The sequence below is a fragment of the Chelonoidis abingdonii genome, chromosome 2 (assembly GCF_003597395.2).
Source record: "Chelonoidis abingdonii isolate Lonesome George chromosome 2, CheloAbing_2.0, whole genome shotgun sequence".
In the NCBI taxonomy this organism is placed as follows: domain Eukaryota; kingdom Metazoa; phylum Chordata; order Testudines; family Testudinidae; genus Chelonoidis; species Chelonoidis abingdonii.
In genome coordinates this window covers 269,759,315-269,779,886 of record NC_133770.1, presented here as the reverse complement: position 1 = coordinate 269,779,886, position 20,572 = coordinate 269,759,315, and the positions used below count along the sequence as shown (strand labels likewise).

The 20,572-nt window shown below is 39.1% G+C and overlaps 1 protein-coding gene across 2 annotated transcripts; it reads right to left on the bottom strand.

Moving 5' to 3' along the window:
• Positions 1–4,403: 4,403 nt before the first annotated feature.
• TRHR (thyrotropin releasing hormone receptor) lies at positions 4,404–19,622 on the bottom strand. Of its 2 annotated transcripts, XM_032762456.1 has the most exons (3): positions 18,509–19,622; positions 7,112–7,498; positions 4,404–5,112 (listed from the first exon to the last, which is right to left on the bottom strand). In XM_032762456.1, the coding sequence occupies exons 1-3, from the start codon at positions 19,298–19,300 to the stop codon at positions 5,104–5,106; spliced, it is 1,188 nt and encodes a 395-aa protein (XP_032618347.1). In that variant the 5' UTR covers positions 19,301–19,622; the 3' UTR covers positions 4,404–5,103. The 2 variants fall into 2 exon arrangements, with proteins under 2 accessions (XP_032618347.1, XP_032618345.1); XM_032762454.1 differs by lacking the exon at positions 4,404–5,112 and having other exon boundaries at positions 7,006–7,498.
• Between the last annotated feature and the right edge of the window lie 950 nt (positions 19,623–20,572).

Here is a 20,572-nt window from a genome sequence, read left to right as displayed (position 1 = left end):
TCATATTCAATTTGCAATCCACTATAACTCTCAGGTCTAGCCAGTTAGGTGATAGCACTGGTGAAAAGGATCTGTGGGTTACATATATTTTTCAGCTCTGCCTTTGATTTAACTTCCTAATTCTTGTTGATTTCAGACCAGTTCTTTAATATGTCAAAGTCATTTTGAATTCTAATCCTGCCCTCTAAAGTGCTTGCAACCCCTCCTAACTTGAGTCATCCACTAAATTGATAAGCATCCTCTCCACTCCATTATATATTATCCAAGATTGACTCCTGCAGGATTCCACTAGAAATGTCCTCTCAGTTTGACAGCGAATGTTGATAACTACTCTTTGAGTATGGTCTTTCAACCGGTTGTGCATCTACCTTATAATAATTCCATTTAGACCACATTTCCGTAGTTTGCTTATGAGACTGTCATGTGTGACTTTGCCTAAAACCTTACTAAAATCAAGCTATATAGTCAAAGAAAGAAATTAGGTTGGTTTGGCATGACTTGCACTTGACAATCCATGCTAGCTATTCCTTATAACCCTATTATCCTCTATGTTCTTGTAAATTGATTGTTTAGTAATTTGTTTCAGTGTTTTTCCAGACATCAACGTTAGGCTGACTGGTCTATCATTCCACTGATTTATAATATCATTTCTCATCTAATAGAGAAGGCATTGTATAAAAAAGTCTATTTAAGATCTTGTTTGAAATACAATAAGACTAATAAGGCTTGAAGTCAACATGAATTGTTGGAGCTTTATATATAACTACTTAAATGTCCACTAACAGGTGGGAACTCATGTTTATTATTAAGTTAAAAATCATATAAAATTAATTTTATTTTTTAAATAGTTCAGTACATTAATACATGTTTCTAGCAAGGACAGCAAGCTTTTAGGGCTGATCCTGCACATATTTTCTACTATGCGGAGAGGCTATTATTGTGAGTATTCTTATTGACTTCAGGGATTTCCATAACCATTGGGGGATGAGGGGAGAAGATCTGCCCCTAAACACTTATAATTACCATAAGCAATCTAAAATTGTACTTTTAGAAAGAGAGGCTAGCAGTTGGAAGACAAGATATTGGCCTAGATGGACCATTGGTGTGAACCAGTAGGGGCATTCTTATGTTCTTATTTTCACACTTGCAGCCATGTGATGCAGGGTTACATGTTACAGATGCACAGGATTGGCTTCACAGAAATCACACAAAGCTAGTTCAGCATATTCTTAGGAATCTGGAAAAATATTTAGGCTACAATTCCGCAAACGTACTTGCTTAACCTGATGCACTAAACACAATGGGTCACAGTGCATAGGATTAAGAATCTGCTTAATTATTTTGCAGATTATAGCTCTTCATTTGTTCTTTGCTAGCTGATGGTAGCTAGGTTGTGTGGCACTTAGGTATAGCTGACTTTATTTTCAAAAAACTTTCAGATGACAACTTGTGAGAATAGCTAGTGATGAACTTATTATAATGCTGATCCTCCCTCTAACCTTCTGTTTTACTGATTATCACACTCACTTTTGGCCTCTTTGTTTCAAATTTTATCATCTTTCTGTGCATTTTTACAGTGCTTAGCACAATGGCCTTTCAGTCTAATATAGTAATAATAATCTGCACACTAGGCAGACTAGTTTCTGATTCAGCAGATTCACCGATTCTATCATGTCCACTCGGTTTCTCTTTTATTTTATTTATTGGACCTGGATAGTGGGGTGTGTGAAAAAGATCCTGACGTTACATATAACAAAAGGATGTTATCCACCACTTTACCTTGTCCTATCCCCCATACCTCCAACACACACATTCAGATTATTATGGTTCAGGAATAACCTATGAATCCAGATTTGCAGTTTTGATTTTACCATACATTTGGTTTTGCTTACTTGGAATTTTTTTGATAGCATAGCACTATAAAATTGCTTTTACATTTTTTCATCTCTGCTGAATAAACATAAATGCCTATGTAAGATTGCCCAGAAAATCTTATTTTATTTATGTCATTTGTGAAACTTACTCAGGTGGCTGTTCCTTTTAATTTCTCTTGTAATCAGATACCCATAGTTTGAGGCCATCACTTATGCTGAAAAATGAAATAGTACAGAACTGAAATTGTATTCTCAGACCTGGAGGGAAAAAATTGTTCATATTGTACATCTTCACCATATAGTATTAAATCTTAAAAAGGCTTTTGTCATGAAATATAATCACCTATTGCTCTGTACAAAGGAAAATGTGTTTTCTCTTGTTCTGACAGTTGAACTTCTGCTGAGCTTTCTTGTTCAATTGTGGCCTATTTTGAATTTTTTTCCATGTTATTTCCAAAGTACCCTAACGATGCTGAATACTCTCTTTCTCTTGATTCCCTGTGTGCTGAGATACCAAAGTGATGGGGGCATTTCAATAAAGAGAATGTTAAATATGCAGGGTGGCCTGTGTTGATTAGTAAGATGGGCAGAATTCAATTTTTATTTTTGTACAGTTTTGACGGATAATATCAATGTTTATTTTTAAGGATTTTTTCTATTTTTATCAATTTAATTTTTCACAGTTGTGCAAAATTATGGGGTTTGCGCATTTTTTCCATTTTTACTAAGTAAAATTTTCACACTTGTGGCAAATTGGACTGTGTGTCACACAATGGTGGGGTCAGCCAATAATTATTTCAAGGCAGTAGATGCTGGGATTCAAAAACATAAAGTTTTATAACACAAATTGTCAATATCACACATCATAATTTACAAAGTAAATATCCTAAAATCAAACTCTAATAAGTTCTCAAGCAGCATTTTTCTGCTTTTGTCTATCTGTAAATTTTGATGATTAGTGATGGAAATATTTTTTCATTGGTTTGTGTGTGTGTGCAGTGAAATCGATGTTTACCAACTGTGACAGGGCACCTGCCCTCCACTGGCCCTGAGAGGGTTAAAACCAGCCTAGGGAGGCTGAGAAGCAGGCAACCAAAGGAGGGGCTGCAAGGAAACAGCCTAATTAGGGCCGCAGCTGCAGGCAATTAGGGCAGTGGCTGGACCAGCCAATCAGGGCTGCAGACCAGATTGAGGGAGCTTGCTGCAGGGAGCCCTAGGGAAAAGACTGGCTTCCTAGAGGATTCCTGGCAGGCTGCCAGGATTTACAGGCTCGAAGCCCTGGAAAGAGGGCAAAGGAGCTGGAGCTAGAGGCAGGAACAGAAGGAACTGAGGGTGTGGGGAAGTGGCCCAGGGAATAGAGACAGTGAACTGGAAGGAAGAGGCAGGAGGAAGCTGCTTTTTACAGGGTACCTGGGCCGGGGCCCTGAGTAGTGGGTGGGTCTGGGCCCACCCTCCCACTGGCCACTGAAGGAGTGGCCTGGGTGTGGACTGTGGCTAGACTCTGGTTCGAGGAGTCCCCCGGAAGAGGAAGAAACCGGATGGTGACACAGCCAAAGGGCTGTGCCATGAAGCAGATGCCGAGAGGAAGGAGCCATCACGGGTCTGCAGGAGGAGGTGAGGATGGGAGAGCCACCACCACCCGAGGGTGCACCTGCTGGGACTGAGCTAATTCTTGAAACACCCAGCAGGAGGCGCCAGTGTGGTGAGTGACCCCATGACACCAACATTTACCCATTAAAAAATCTAATTCTTCCAAGCCCGTTGATAAGGTAAGTCAGACTGAAAAGACTCATCATGCTCCATTAAAAAAAAAAATGACTTCACATAGGGGAGAGTTTTAAGAAGAACCTACAATATTGCAGATTTTTTAAAATTAAATTTTAGGGGAAATCTTGAAATATTTTGAAATTTCAAACTTTAAATGTTGAGAGCAAATAGGAAAAAGTTTGAATTTTTTTCACCAATTTTTTCTCCTTCTTTTCCCAATCAGTGCTAGGCATTATCTATATTGAAACTTCAATCCACTTGTAGCTGTCTGAGAGAGACTTGCTGTTGAGCCAAGATAAAATTAACTAGCAGAACCTCTAAGTCTGCTCCACTACTTTTCAGCACATAACAAGTCTACACAGGATTGAGTATGAGTAGACAGACACTTGTATGTCAAGTAGTGTGTCTGTTTACCAACTGGTTAAAATGTAAAGCTTTGAAAGGCTTTATACAGATTTTGTTTTCTTGTTTATTCCCAGCTGTGAATTTATTGAATGTTCTTCCTATTTCATGCTATGAAAAGTAAGAAAATGGATTTCATGCTCTTTACCATCAGAAATCTATTAATTAAAGTGCATCATGATCTTACAATTAGATTCACTCTAGTCTGAATATAGGGAGTCTATGCTAGACAATAACTGTAACCAGCAATGGTTCTGGCTGTTTTCTAACCTTTGGCCCAAGATTATTCCTTTAAAAAAATAGTTACATTTCTTTTCAATGTTAGTCAAATAGCCTGCGAGATTCTGACTGAGCACTCTAAGAAAAGTGATGAGTGCTCTCAGTTCAGCACCTTTCAGGAGACATTCATTGCCTTGCAGATTTGAGCCTGGAGACATTGCACTTTTAGAATTGTCACAGTCAGATCAGCCTACTTTTGTCAGATGGACATCAGGTTTAGTTTGATTTCACTGGCAGAGAAAATACATTTGCAAACTTCTTGCTGTATTTGATAGATCAGCATAAACAGAGCGTGATCCTCAAGTCTCTGCTTAGGCAAAACTTCCACTGAACTCTGAGTCGATGATTAATGACATCAGATGGGAGTTTTGCCTGAGTAAAGACTGCAGGATCAGTGCTAAAGTGTGCCTGGCCGTTTAAAAGAGAGTGTGAGAACTTATGCCACAAATCAGCATACATGTAACACTAAGCAAATGTGTCATCCCACTGAAGTCATGGTAAAGTTACACACACACTTAGATATTTTGATGAATCATGCTCTTAGCATATTTTCTCCCGCCCCATGAGTCTGCTTTTGCTTAAAGCCAGAAGACAGATGTGTAGAGATGTACAGTAGCTCCTGGAGTCTGTGAGCAGAAACAACTCTTGGTTTAACACAGGCTGTCGTAAATATTGCATCAAAATATTAATAAAGACCAGAGTGATCCAGAATGACATAAGCTTTAGGCCTGAAATTAAGAGAGATGAAGCAGCATGGAAAGAGAAACATCTTTCTTCATTCTCACATCACCTGTAAAAGGACAGGGAAAAAATAGTTACTCTGTCGATCATCTGTTGTGAGATCAGAGGAGTAAATGGGAATATGACACTATTTCAGTCATAGTGCATGAAAAGCCATCTCAAAGCCAGTAACATTATTCACCATTAGAGCCAGGTAAATGTTTTGGCCAAAACTTCTTGTTGGCAAATAATGTAGCTTAAGTGAACCAAAATGTTTCACCACTTCATGTTGGTTATCCCCAAATTGTTCATGTTGGAAAAAGGCAAACAAACAAAACAAAAATACAAAGAAATCAAAATGTTTCATTTTTAACATTTTTGAAATAAAATGTTCTAAATTTTTTTATTCAAGATTACTTTTAATTTAGAAATTCCCTTCTGTTTTATTTTTTTAAAGTAAAAAGCAACTTGAGATCAAAATGAAATGTTTAATTTGAGTCAACATGTCATTTGAGCCAAAACAATTGTTCCTTAACTTTGATTCACTGAGAATTTTGAAAAAAAAATTGGTTTTGGGTTGTGCCAAAAGGATACTTTTTTATTTTTCAGAATTGTCTGTGAACCAAATCAATTATTCACAGAGCTTTATTTTATGTGGCTGTTTGGGAAATGAGCACCTCTTGAGTTGTGCCAGCTATGTTGGTGTGGTAGATGAGGAAAGCACAGTTTACCTTTAAATTGTGGTATTTAGCCAAGGATGTGTGTCGGGGTGGTGTGGGCACACAAGAAAATGCCATACCTCTTTCATGCGGAGGAGCTGGATCCATGCTAGCCGTGCATAAGCCTCTATGAATGGACTTTTGGGGCAGGACAGAGGCGGAACCACTGGGGTAACAGTAAAATGCTCATGATATCTCCAGTGTATTCATACGAAGTAAGTAAGGCTTGCAGCCCTATTCCAGTCTAATGGTTGGAATAACCCAGCCATGCATGGGCTGCACCATTAGATGGAGGGAATTGCACAGCCTTCCACCAACACATGAAGCTGACTTATGGCTTGATCCTGCAAGATGGTGAGCACCTCTTGTGAGGTGTTGAGTGCCTTGAACTCCCATAGCTGCATTCCATCAATGAGAACTGAGGGAGCTCAGTACCTTGCATGACTGGGCTTTTGGGCTAGGGTGGAGGGGAAGAATTTCACTCCAATTCTTTTGGTAGGGAGAAGATGATTTGATTCCCACTCAACCAATGCATTGTTGACTGTCATTCCGGTAAGTCCAGTGCTTTAAAAGCATAGCACTGTACACTTCTGGAAAAAAAACTAATGCTTCTCTTTTTCTTTTATTTGCACAAAAGTTTGATTTCCAATATTTTTTAAAGACTCGATAGCTGCCAAAGGTAAAAAGGCAGCATCTGTTCACTAGCAGATACTTTGTAGATAATTTGGCAACTGCAGAACTGTCCAAAAGAATTTGCATATAAAATGTGTTGTGACAACTTTGACTGTTTTTGTGGAAAACAGCAACAAAAAAATCCCTCTTAGCAGGGGCAATTTTTATCAACTTTTTTGCTTAACAAAATTAGAAAGTTTCATGACATCTGAGAAAAAATTTGTGAAATTTATCAAACAACTGCAAAAATTCTGGAAAAATGCCTCAAAATGAGAAAGTAGTTGAGGAAGCCATCAATGGTAAATTCACAAAATGGAACAATAGGTGAAATTTTGAACTGTAAAATATTTGCATATTTCATAACTTTTAATGTGAATTTTAGTTTTAAATCTGCAAAAAGAATATTCAGAATAGTTCTTAAAGGTAAAGAATACTTTCTGCTAATGGACTAGGGTAAAGTATTTTATCTTTCTGCTGTCTGCAGGTACAAATGTGTTTTCAACTCTCCTTGTATATCTTCTCAGAAATTTTTTGGGCCTAGATACTCAGCTGGTATAAATTAGTGTAGCTCCAGTGAAATAAATAGAGTTGTGCTGATTTACACCAGATGAGGGTTTTTGTGATCTAGTTCCTTATATTCTAAATATACACAATGTATTAATTTTTGTTAAATGTTACCTCAGAGGATAAACAGGTATCATCAAAGGACACTTTTGTAGAGGACAGATAGGTATTGGTGACAGTAATGTCTTCTAGTTCAGTGCTGAAGTGATCAGACTCCTTGATGACACTGTAGTTTAGTGCCACACCGTAACTGGCAGGTTTCTCTGACTGTTTCTGCTGGCAATTGCAGAGTTTCTTGAAGGATGCTCTGAATTTCTGGGACATGAGATTGTAAATCACAGGGTTGATGGCACTATTTAGATAAATGCAGATTCTACAAAATAATAGGAACCAATTTTCTTGGAAAGGGTTGGAGAGAAAGGAGTTTACAACAACCAATGTCCTATAGGGCATCCATAAAAATGCAAACAGGATCACAACCACAGCCAGCATCTTTGTAACCTATGGAAAACACAAAGATATATAGTAAAAAAGCAGAAAATCAGTACTCAGTGCTTTGTAGGAATATACATGTAAAATCTGTGTTATACGTTAGTGATGGGCCCAGCCTAAAACTCTATATGTGAAAAACCCTGAATTTGGTGATATTCTGATTAATATCTGGCTTTTGGTTAGAATTTTGCAACTTGTTCCCATCTCCTTACCACTATAATGGGCTGACTCAAATTCATGGATCCAAACTCTTCTGAACTTTCATAAAATATGGATGATTCCTTATGGCTAACATCCATATTATTCAATTAATATTGAACCAATTCCCATTAAACATATTCTTTCAGTTCTGAGTCTTTGCAACTACCATAGTTAGAAACAAGTGTCTACTCCTTTGGAAAGAAAGGCACTCCCATCCTCCCCTCAATGCTATGAAGCGCCTACTTCTAGCACTGATCGTTTGTGACGTATTGTAACCTACCTACTTTAATGACTACTTTCGCATAATAGCAGACCACGAAATTTCATACAAAGAAGTCTGATTTAGATTTGTTTCTAATAAAAACAATGAATTCAGATATAAATTCTGACCAAATGATTGATTCATAATGTTCTGAAACTCTTAATGATTGCCTAAAAATTGTCAGGGAAATTGTGGGTTACCCTTAGAACCTAATAATCTTAGAAAAACTCACTTATTTCACTTAAACAGACAAGATGGGTGAGGTAATATCTTTTATTGGACCAACTTCTGTTGGTGAAAGAGAAAAGCTTCCAAGCTTACATAGAGCTCTTTCTTGGGTCTGGAAAATGTACTGAGAGGGTTTGTCTATACTGCAGTAAAACATCCATGGGACCCTGGATGGCTCAGCATGAGCCCAAATGTCTACACGGCAATTTTATAGCTCCACAACCCGAGTCAGCTGATGTGGGCCAGCAGCAGGTGTTTTATTGAAGTGCAGATATATCCAGGCTGTCACAGCTAAATATAAGGTGGAACAGGTTGTTAAGCAGAGGAGTTAACACATGTTGTAAAAGACCTTTTAAGGTGAAGTGGGCAGTTAACACCTCACGGTTGTAGGACAAAAAACGGTTAGAAGGTTACTGATTGTAATAAGCCATAAATCCAGTGCCTGTATTGAGTCCATGATTTGTAGTCTCTAGCAAAGTTACGACTATAAATTCACAGGCTCAACTTTTGAAGGTGTTGAACAGATTTCCTTTGAGGATGAGGACTGAGGTCAGATGTGGAGTGATTGTTTTCTGAAAAGTGTTCGCTCACAGATAATATGGTGTGTCTGTCATTTAAGATTTTATTACTTAAGTAAGTTTGCTTAAAAAGAGAGGCAATGAAAAACTCTTCCCTGAGGGAGCCCAAAAAATTGAAGTAAAACCAATAAAAAATAAAAGTGAAAAATGAGGGCAATAAAAACAAAACAATGAGTTCTTAACGAAATGAGTCCCACTATTCCGAATGTAGCTAATATACTAACACTTTTTATATTTACAGTATTTAGTGCCTTCCACTCCATAATCTCCAAGTTATGAATTTAAAAAAGTCTGAGAAACTTATTAATAGTCAAGGTGAATCTTTTGGTGATGATGAGTATACTGGAAACATAGAGGCGCTACCCCATTGACTTCAGTGGGGCATCACAGAGTGTAAATCAGTATAGAATTATGGCCACTGTGTATGCGGGAAGTGGATAGGGTGGGGACTCTTTCTAGTGATCTAGGAATGTCTTCTTTTAAAGTGCTTCTTTGTACGTTGCCATCTCTTGTTGAAATAATGCAGTGGAATCTTGCTGACAAATTAATGAATTTTCCCATTCCCTGCTCATCGATGCGGTTACACTTCACACCCTTTCTCAGCCCTGGTCTACACTACGAATTTAGATCGAATTTAGCAGCTTTAGGTTGATTTAACCCTGCACCCGTCCACATGCCATTTTTGTCGACTTAAAGGGCTCTTAAAATTGATTTCTGTACTCTTTCCCGATGAGGGGATTAGTGCTGAAATTGACATTTCTGGGTCAAATTTGGGGTAGAGTGGATGCAATTTGACAGTATTGGCCTCCGACAGCTATCCCAGAGTGCTCCTTTGTGACCGCTCTGGACAGCACTTTCAACTCAGATGCACTAACCAGGTACACAGCAAAAGCATGGTGAGCTCATCAGCACAAGTGACCGTGCAGTTCCAGAATCACAAAAGAGCTCCAGCATGGACCGAATGGCAGGCACAGCATGGACCGAACGGGAGGTACTGGATCTGATAGCTGTTTGGGGAGATGAATCTGTGCTATCAGAACTCTGTTCCAAAAGACAAAATGCCAAAATATTTGAAAAACTCTCCAAGGACATGATGGACAGAGGCTACAACAGATTTTCATTATGTAGAAAATATGCAGTCTCGTTGCCTGAAGTATGTTTTCTTCTGTCTGGCTAGAAACCCATATATTCCAGATGTAAATATTTATATATACTTACAAGTGTTGTTTTTTCACTTATGGGTGTTGGTGATAATGTATCCAATTGAGAGTCTTATAATTTAACTTTTACAGTTTAGGGGACTGCTTTATTTGCCCCTCTCTGGTCACAGGCTTATGGCAGTGTTGCAAAATAATCTTGGTTGGCTAAGACAGATTCTTGTTAGACAGAAGGAAAAAGAAGAGTGATAGGAAAAAGAAGAAATAATGAAGGAACGGAAACAGACACATCAAAGGGGAGGGAGGCAAAATCTCCATTCGAGGAGGTGTTTGGGATTCAGATACAGCTGGTAGAGGCAGTGATGTCATCTGGTTCCCCCTCTCTGGCCTGTTCTGGTCAGGACATCTCCCAGGATTAGGAAGAAGATGATTCAAGGTCCCAAGCGATGTTGGGGGTGGAAGCCTTGATGGTGAAGCTTGCTCCAGTAGCCAGTTTGTCTCTTTAAGGATCCAAAGAGTGAGTGATGGGCAGAATAGCCCATCCTCATTATTTTATCCACCATTCAGGCTTAATATCCAACATACCAATTTTGGTTCACTGATTTTCAGTCTCACACTGTTCTTGTTTACCAGGCATGAACTTAACACAGTCCTTGAATTTTATCCGTTGGCCTTTTTGTTTAGACTATTCAGTCTGTCTCCCTTTTGAACATTTTTCTATCAATATTTAAAAGTTAATAAGATGTCACAATAACTTATAATATCAATGTTTGTTGTTATGAATTATTGTGACATCTTATGAACTTATACTCACTTTTTATAGCTGAACTCACAATTATGGTAAATTTATAGGCCTAATTATGACAGTTGGCCACAGAATTTCCCAAATTAATTCCAATTTCAGGTCCAATAGTTGTGGTTGAACTAGAGCATGTCTTTTAGAAAAAAATTCTAGTATTGATTTAAAAATATACGATGATGGAGACTATACCACAGCCATTGGTTAATTGTTCCAGTGGTTAATTACCCTGACTATTCAAAATTTGTACCTTATTTCTAGTCTGAATATGCCGTCTGATTTTACCTTTGTTTGTCGGATTAAAGAGCCCTCTATTATCAAATTTCCATTCCCTGTACTTTTAGACTCTAGTCAAGTGTTCCTTAATCATCTCTTTATTAAGCACTTTGACTTTACCTTTAATCATAGAATATCAGGGTTGGAAGAGACCTCAAGAGGTCATCTAGTCCAATCTCCTGCTCAAAGCAGGACCAATCCCCAGACAGATTGCTCCAGATCCCTAAATGGTCCTCTCAAGGATTGACCTTACAGTGCTGGGTTTAGCACGCCAATGCTCAAACCACTGAGCTATCCCTCTGCCCTTTGTCATGACTCCCTTCTGAAATCTCTCCAGTTTATCAAAATCCTTCTTGAACTGTGGACACCAAACTGGACACACTATTCCAGCAGTGGTTGTACCAGTGCCAAATACTGAGGTAATACAATCTCTCTTCTCTTACTCAATATTCCCCTCTTTATCTGGAAGATGCAGATGTCTTTCTTCTAATTTGTTTCTTTTTTTTCTTTTGATGTTGTTTGTGAGACTGAAGTTTGTGCTGGAAGCTTGAAAAGCTGCATATTTATCCACAATCTGTGACATCACATTGGATTGCATAGGACTTTGAAGAGTCCTGGTCCCCCTGAAGTTAGTAGCTAAACTCCCATTTACTTCAATGGCAAAAGGATTTCACTCCATACATCAAAATATCTTCAAAGACCCATCTTTGATTGGGCTATCACACATTTGTAGTCATTATATTCATCACAAGGGAACAATATAGTCCCTAAAATACTCCAGGAGGACTGACTTTTTTTATATTTGCTATTAATGGTTCAGCCTCAAATTGGTGGTTACAATGCTGCATAGCAATAGAAAAAGAAATCAAAAGCTGATGTCTATTTCAGTTCCTTTTCTTGAATACTTTTGTGTCTGGATGATCACGCAATAATGAAATAAATCTCAACACTGAATTTGCATTATACTTCTCTCCTTTTGTTCTCAGTAAAGCAAATGAGACTTTGAACTGTCTGGCTTCAAAAGGCAGATTTGTCAAGACACTCACAGTCTTTTAATCTTTTTGATCTTACTCCATGTCAACTATTTAGCTTTAACTGGATCATCTGGAGTGATTTGGACACTTCTCTTTTCTGACTCACAGCGCCATTTAGTACGGTAATGAGAACTGATTGGTTTCCTGAAGCAGTAGTGTGCAACAGAATCATTCTGTTCCATTTTCTCCTGCTCAGATTGTGCTTGAGTGCACTCACAATCTGCATGGCCATCTGACTTCCAGAGTGATATGACTTCACTCTTGGTGACTTGTGCAATTTCTCCGAAATTAGTCTATTTAACAGGAGAACTGCAGAGCACTATATAAACAATTGTCATTAAAGTCATAGTTTCCATTATCACTTGGAACCTTTCTCCAGGCACTAGCTGTGCCCAAATCTTCTCACACCTTATTGCTCACCTAAATGTGGAACGCATTGGTTCAGCTGATTAGCTACCCCATTTTCTTTTGCCAAGTATTGCTGAAACCCCATCTGATATCAACATCACCATCTTCATTAGATACCAGATGAATCTTACAAAATTGATGTAAGCAGAGTCAGGATGAGCTCTACCTTGACATCTGGTGGGGAATTGTGGCGAGTTGTAGAAAAGAACTTCAGGGGCTGATCTTGTTTGCATAGGCATACCCACCCCACCTAGCATGAGCCCACAGCAGCCCAAATGGTCACTTTGGCTGCTGTGGGATCCCCAGTTTCTCTGTTATTGAGGCAGGAAAAATAAAGTGTTTATGTGAATCAAGGACAATGAAACTGTTTTATGACAGAGGGACTTGCCACCAACTAAGTAGCACTCGCTAGACAAGGGACATGGGTTCCGAAACCCAGTGAATTGAGAGAGGCTGGGAACAGATATTTGTATCTGATGGCATAGTCCCCTTTGGAGGGTCTGAAATACCAATTGCACCTCCTTTTTTCTCTATTGTAGAGTAGCAGAGCTAATTTTAATTCCATTAGGAGCCTAGTTACAGGCTGCTGAGCTGAATTCACTTTGGGCCAGTAGTGCACCAGCACTGAGGCTCTCCTAGTACAAACTGAAATGGCTAAAGAGCTAAAATTACTAAGAGCTGAAATCACTGAGTGCTGGGGGTGGGGGCCTGAAGATATGTTGCTGAGCAGCTGGTGGAGCAGAGCAGTTTGTGGGACAACTGGAGCGGCTTGTGGGACAGCTGGTAGAGCGGAGCGGCTGGCGGAGCAGAGCAGTTCATGGAATGGCTGGAGCGGCTTATGGGATGGCTGGTGGAGTGGAGCGGCTGGTGGAGTGGCTTGCGTTGAAGGCTGCAGCAGAACCCCATGGAGAGGCGGGGCAGTTGGCCTTCAACCATGTAAGGTGCCCCTTAACACCACTGCATCTCCCCCTCCCTTCAGGCTGCGAGGTGAAATTCTGCAGATTAACATTTGAACTCTGGGGCTGCACTGACCAGGGACAGAGACTTTTGGGTTGTTGGACTTTTGGGTGATTTTGGGGTTGCTGGACTCAAGAGACTTTTGGGGTGTTGGACTTTTGGGACTTTGGGTGATTTTTTGGGTTGCTGGATGTAAGACCCTGAGGGAAAAAGGAAACTGCCAAACTTACTTGGGGGGTGGGTCTTTTGCTCATAGTTTGTGTTATGAATCCTGATGGTGATGTTTCCCCAACATAATGCCACATTATTTCCCTCCTTTATTAAAAGAATTTTGCTACACTCAGACTCTGTGCTTGCAAGAGGGGAAGTATTGCCTCTTAGAGGCGCCCGAGGGGTGGTATGTAATTGTGCCAGCTCACTGGGTGGGGGCTCGAGGCAGTTTTGCATTGCGTTATTGAAACGGAACCCCTAGATACTGAACCTGGCCCTTGTTGCTGCCAACTCAGCTGGGCAGAAGGGTTACATCTATAAAAATCATTGGGGCTAATCCTGTGTTTAAAGTTGAGCACATGCTTAAATTCTTTGCTGGATCAGAGTTAGAGTGCTCAGAACCTTGCAGGATTGAGGCCAAACTGTGATTCCACTCTGAAAAGAGAAAGTGTCAAATTTGCACCGCAGGTCTCCTCTCTGTATTGAGTGGCATTCCTATGTATGCCCCTTCATGCTTTGACCACCATTCCAGAGGACATGCTGATGATGGGTTCTGCTCGATAATGATCCAAAGCAGTGGGGACTCACGCACATTCATTTTCATCATCTGACACCAACAGAAAGTTGATTTTCCTTCTTGGTGGTTCAGGTTTTATAGTTTTTGCACCTCAGTGTTGCTCTTTTAAGGCTTCTGACAGTATGTTCCACACCTCGTCTCTCTCAGATTTTGGAAGGCATTTCAGATTCTTAAACTTTGGGTTGAGTACTGTAGCTGTCTTTAGAAATCTCACATTTGTACCTTCTTTGCATTTTGTCAAATCTGCTGTGAAAGTACTCTTAAAACAAACAGGTGCTGGGTCATCATCCGTGACTGCCATCACAGGAAATATATGGCAGAATGCGGGTAAAACCACAAAGCAGGAGACATACAATCTCCCCCAAGGAGTTCAGTCGCAAATTTTATAAACACATTTTTCTTGACAGCATGGAAGCATGTTTTCTGGAATGGTAGTCAAAGCCTGAAGGGGCATACGAATGTTCAGCATATCTAACACATAAATGCCTTGAAACACCAGCTACAACAGTGCCATGCGAATGCCTGTTCTCACTTTCAGGTGACATTGTAAATAAGAAGCGGACAGGATTATCTCCCATAAATGTAAACAAACTTGTTTCTCTTAGCGATTGGCTGAACAAGAAGTAGGACTGAGTGGACTTGTAAGCTCGAAAGCAGGAGTTCTTAAACTGGGGGTCGGGACCCTCAGGGGGTCATGAGGTTATTACATGGGGGGTCGTGAGCTGTCAGCCTCGACCCCAAACCCCACTTTGCATTCTGCATTTATAATAGTGTTAAATATATAAAAAAGTCTTTTTTAATTTATAAGGTGGGACACATTCATAGGCTTGCTATTTGAAATGGGTCACCAGTACAAAAGTTTGAGACCCACTGCTCTAAAGTTTTACATTGTTTTGTTTTTGAGTGCAGTTATGTAAAAAGAATAATTCTATGTTTGTAACTTGCACTTTCACAGTTAAGAGATTGCACTACAGTACTTGTATGAGATGAATTGAAAAAAACTATTTCTTTTCTTTATCCTTTTTATAGTACAAATCTTTGTAATAAAAAATAATAATATAAAGTGAACGCTGTACACTTTATATTCTGTATTGTAATTGAAATCAATATATTTGAAAATGTAGAAAACATCCAAAAATATTTAAATAAATGGTATTCTACTATTGTTTAACAGTGCGATTAAAACTGATTAATCACAATTTATTTTTTAAATCGAGTTAATTTGTTTTGAGTTAATTGCTTGAGTTAACTGCAATTAATTGACATCCCTCCTGAAAATGTGAAATTAATGTGGATTAGTTGAAATGTGTTAAATGCCCATATGAATGTTCTTGTTCAGGAGTAAAGTGGCCTTAGTTTGTGATATCTTAATCCTCTTTGGACGTGTCCTAAGAGAAGAATTTGTCAAACCGTATTAATATAGGAAGATATTTAATAGTTCTATTAAACTGTATTCATAATTACACTGAAAATTTATCTTAAGCAACTACACAAGAGCAGCAAAAACTGAATGTCTACCAGAGATGGGCTTTACCTAATAGTCAAATGAAAATGCTCTTCAAATGGAGATACTTTAAAGATGGCCCAAAGAGGAAAAAAGCTGGTTTTGTGCCTTTTCCCCTCTTTTGGAGTGTATAAAGAAAGCCTGAAAATTTTTCAAAAATAGGAGAGTTTTTGGCTTCTCTTTACCTTAGAATTATCAGGAATATCAAATCTGGTCTTCTCTAGTTTTGCTGGAGAACTCCTTGGAGGATGCAGAGATGTGATTTGGAGGCATTCTCTACACTTTTAATTATATGTATTGGAGTGTTAGATCTTTAACCAATATTTTTTCTCCCTCCTGTCTGTGAGGCATTTTAGATAAATAGATGTTAACTAAAATTAACACAATTCAATGAGTTTTAAGCCATCAGGGAGAAAAAACAATTGCTTCCCATGTCATGTAATTCAGTTTTGCTTGCTTGATATATTTGGTTCTCCAGTCATTCATAGAGTGTTCCTGAAAAAATATGGTAGATTTTCTAATGTAAAAACATTTCAGGCCTTCTTTTTACATTATAAAAAGGGTAAAAAAACCTGATAACCACCCCTGCCAAATAGTCTCCATTCCTCTCCATTAGTGTTGCATTTTACCGCTGGTTCCAGGCATGAAAGAGCATCCAGGACCATCTAGACCAGAATGCAAACTAAGTGCATGCAATCCAGGCTGCCTTGTAAATTGTTCCATTGCATTTTCTATCAGCCAGTTTCTATCTTGGGCTAACTCTCATACTCAGGGCCAAAGCAGACAGCAGGCTGCCTAACTTCACATACTTTTAGTCATTTTTCCTGCTGCTTGCACCCTGGGGATCAATTTCTATTCTGTCGCATCAGTGCAACATCAATAAAGAGAATGAGACTATACGGATATAAACGAGGACAGAATCTGACCCTTAGAGCTCAGTTCTGCCCTCAGTTATGTAGGTGTAACACCCATTCATGTCAGTGGGAGTTTTCCCTGGATGTGTCTTGGACTTTATTTAGACTGTAAACTCTTTGGGATAAGGACTGTTTTCCCATATGATTTTGCAGCACTAAGCACATTGTGGATGCTATCATAATATAAATAATATTACAAATAATAATAATAATAATGCCACGCTATCATGTCTCCTCTCTACATACAGCACTACGTGCAAACGCTAGATTTGCTAAAAAAGCAGCTACGATAACGCAAGAAGTTGATGGTCTCCATGAAAAGCCCTTTCTCTCTTTATAAAACACAAAATATATGTTGTATATGCTGTAAATTGTCATTTTAGTTTTATAACATGGCAAGAGCCATTGTCTGCAACACTAAATAAAAAGACAATTCAATGTTGTGAAAGGATGCTAAGCAATACAAAGCCCACATTTACAAGCACATGGATCTATCCTTCATGCTGATAACTTAATTAGTCAAGAAGAGAAAAATAATATTAACTAATGGATGAAACAAACTGCACCACTTCTCACCCAGATAACCAACCACAAACAGATATGTGTGAACAATTACAAACTACAAAATAAAAGGTAGAAAACAAGATAGAAGGAACAATTTGTATTTTTCTTTACCTGGGATGTCTAGATCTGTACATGTTTAGTTCTTTGCTAACCAGCTCAATTAACTTGTGGGGTGAATGTCAGTCCCCCAGCAGGAAAAACAACTAGCCTCATTAAATAGCAACAGTCTACACAAAGAACTATGAAAATCTGACTCAAAATTCTCATGTTTAGTTGCCTCATCCCTCACCATAAGAATGCAGATGCATTGAGCATTTCAAAAAAGATGACTACTTCAGGTATAATACCTACAGAAATCATGCTACCTGTTGGTTGCTGAAACATCTCTTTTAGACAGTACTGAGACTCAGAAGGATGAGGCTTCTGAAAACAATTTTTATCAAAGCAGGTCAGTGTGGAGGAATTGGGTACCTGTATTAACATGAAAATATAAAGCATGATGTGGGCCTAATCCTGAAAGATCAATGGGCATTTAAGGTGCCCTGCACTTTCAGGATTGGGACCTAAAAGTGCTAAATGGTACATGAGAGCTGAGTATTGTACATAATTATGAAGATGGTTGGTATAGACACACACCTCTGTGCTATTTTATCATATATACCAATTTATAATGAATATGATCGAATCTATTAATCAAATGTAAAGCATCAAATACATTCAAAATATTTACCTATTGTTAATTATCTGACAGATGGAAATAATGATAACATTTATATAGCATTTTCCATCTACAGATCTTTACAAAAGCAAATATATATTTATCTCTATGTCATAGAAGGGGAAACTGAGTAGTAACTTCTCTAGTCACACAGTGACTCATTAACAGAGCAGGGATTAAAACAGGACTCATGACTTCCAGTTTAGTATCCTATCTGCAGATCACAAAAATAACTCTGGAATCATAGTGTATTTGTCTGACTTTTTAGCAGGCTGCAATGTGGTGAAAAAATAGTTTTTTCTTAACGTTTCATTTTGACAGTATCTAGTTGGTTTCTTCACATGTTATAATAAGAGACTTGACTGTCTTTCAATACATGCTTTCTGTAGGAGTAGGCAGTCATTTGTACAGCCTGGAATAAATTCAGTTTATTTAATGAAATGCTCTAATCACATGCCCTGAACTGGTAGATTTTAGGGGTTTTTTTTGTATGCCTTAATCTAAATAAAAGAGATAAAGCACATTTTTAACATTTTTCATGTATTTTAATCCAACCTCTCTACTTTTTCATTTGTTTTAAAATCTAAAGAGAGTACATGTGTGTGAATATCATATTTAAATACATTTCCTACCTGCCTTCTAGAAGCAATAGTGCTACTGAAACCCCTGTTAGTCATCTTGGAATTCATAGTCTTGTTTTGGTGAGTTGAGTTGTTTTTCCGTGTCTTAGGGTTTTCTTTTGGATCCGAAGGGATGGGATTCAGGAACAATATTCTGGCAATCAGTCCATAGAGGACAGTGGCCAATATCATTGGCACAACATAAAATATACCAAAGTCCATCATATATATAGGGGAGTAGTAGCTCCTGGACACCTTGTAGCCGCAAGAAACAATGATGGTATCTTTGTAGGCTACTGTGTTGAGATCTAGCAGGAAAAACCAGAGGGTACAGTATATGGAGGTGAAAGCCCAGACAAAAATAATGATCTTTTTGGCTCTTGAAAAAGTACATAGGAATTGGGCTTTGATAGGGTGGCAGATGGCAATATATCTCTCAACAGTGAAGGCGGTGATGGAACAAGAAGAAGCATTGATGCCTAGGTATTGGAGATACGTAATGCAGAGACATCCCACGTAGCCATAGACCCAGGATCCATACAGGCTCTCGGTGATGTTGGGAAGTCCTGCAGCCACCAGCACCATGAGATCAGCCACAGCCAGACTCACCAGATAGCAGTTAGTGGGGGTCCTCATGTGTTTGGTCCTGAGGACCACCAGCACCACCATGATATTGCCCACTATGCCCAGTCCACAGATTAGGAGGACCAAGAGAATGGTAACTACTTGGTAGTCAATATTAATCACCTCTTGGCTTGGCAGCAGTCCTGTTTGGTTCTGTTCATCCCCTGTGCTGTTCTCCATCTTCACCAGCTTGAAGCTGCTTCTGCTGGGCAATTGCTGTCAGCACATTTTCTCTTTATCCCCCTGTAAAAAAGTTAAACACAGTGGAGAGTGGATGATGAGCAGCCCCATCGCACAGTCTCCATAATGTTACAGTCCCCACACAAGCCACCTTCACCTCAAGACTCCTGGTCCTTTTTCTTCACAAGTTCAATTACCAGACAGGTAGATCCCTCTCGGATCCTGTTTCATTAGCACAGGATAAAAAGCTGGTTCTTTGTAGCTGGTCTGAGACACTCGTGAGAATGAATGCAACTAGAGATCAGAGCTTTCTCTCTCTGCAGAGCAGAGTGAGAGAGGGGGGAAAGGGAGGGGGAAGAAAGAGATTCCTTTCTCTGCACTGACAGAGATCACCAGCTAGCTAGCACAATGCCTGGGACTGTACCAATCCAATACCACCAGCATTCAGCATCACTGCGTTTCAGGGAGCAATCTCAGTCTGAGGGCAGGTGATACAAGAATGGGGAGGCAAAGGGAGGGAGTTAAGTCATACCCATCAGAATTCCTGTGCCTTTACACTGTTTTGCCATTCTGCTGTCTGGTGGCTGTTGTGATTTTGTCCTCAGCACTATACAAATTATTTGCAACAAAACACACATTATTACATTCTGATTTCCTATGTGTCCATGAGGCAGGTTACACTTACCTTGTGCTCTGCAGGGGTCTCAGAGTACTTGTCCCGTCAGAATGGATGCAATGAAAACGGTCCCAACTTTTGAAACCTGCAGAAAATCCTGTCTTATACTTTATTCCACAAACATTTTGCTTCACAATGGTTTGGTCACCCCCTAAACACTCCCAGTGCTCGTCTAGATCATATTACAGCAATAAGCTGTCATCACAAATTGTTACACACACACACACATTCACTCTCTCTCTCTCTCACTTCACTGACTCATAGTCTTCTTTCTCTTGAAGAATCTCCTCGGATACCATAATCTTTAGGAAGAGTAAAACAATGCACAAACAAGGCAATCAGCACAAACCATCTCTCTCGGATCCACTAATGAAAAATCTAGCTCCCTTGCGCTCTCTCTTAGGACTTTTATCACTAAAAGCAAACAGATATGACTGCAGCATAATCAAAGACCAGCTTTTAGGGATAAGAACTTGCCATTTTTCAGAGGAGAACAACAATTTAAAGGCCAGCTGGAGAAGTGATCTGCTAGTAATAGCATTTCCTAAACAAACTGCACCGGGAAAATGTGTGCAGTGCTCCTTGCTCCGTAACAT

What these genes read in the sequence shown, in the direction of transcription:
- TRHR (XM_032762454.1), bottom strand. Translation starts at nt 19,300, where the DNA reads ATGGAGAACAGCACAGGGGATGAACAGAACCAAACAGGACTGCTGCCA. An exon ending in CTATTGCTTCTAGAAGGCAG is followed by an intron (nt 7,499 to 18,508) that starts GTAGGAAATGTA and finishes TGTTTTCCATAG; the next exon opens with GTTACAAAGATGCTGGCTGT.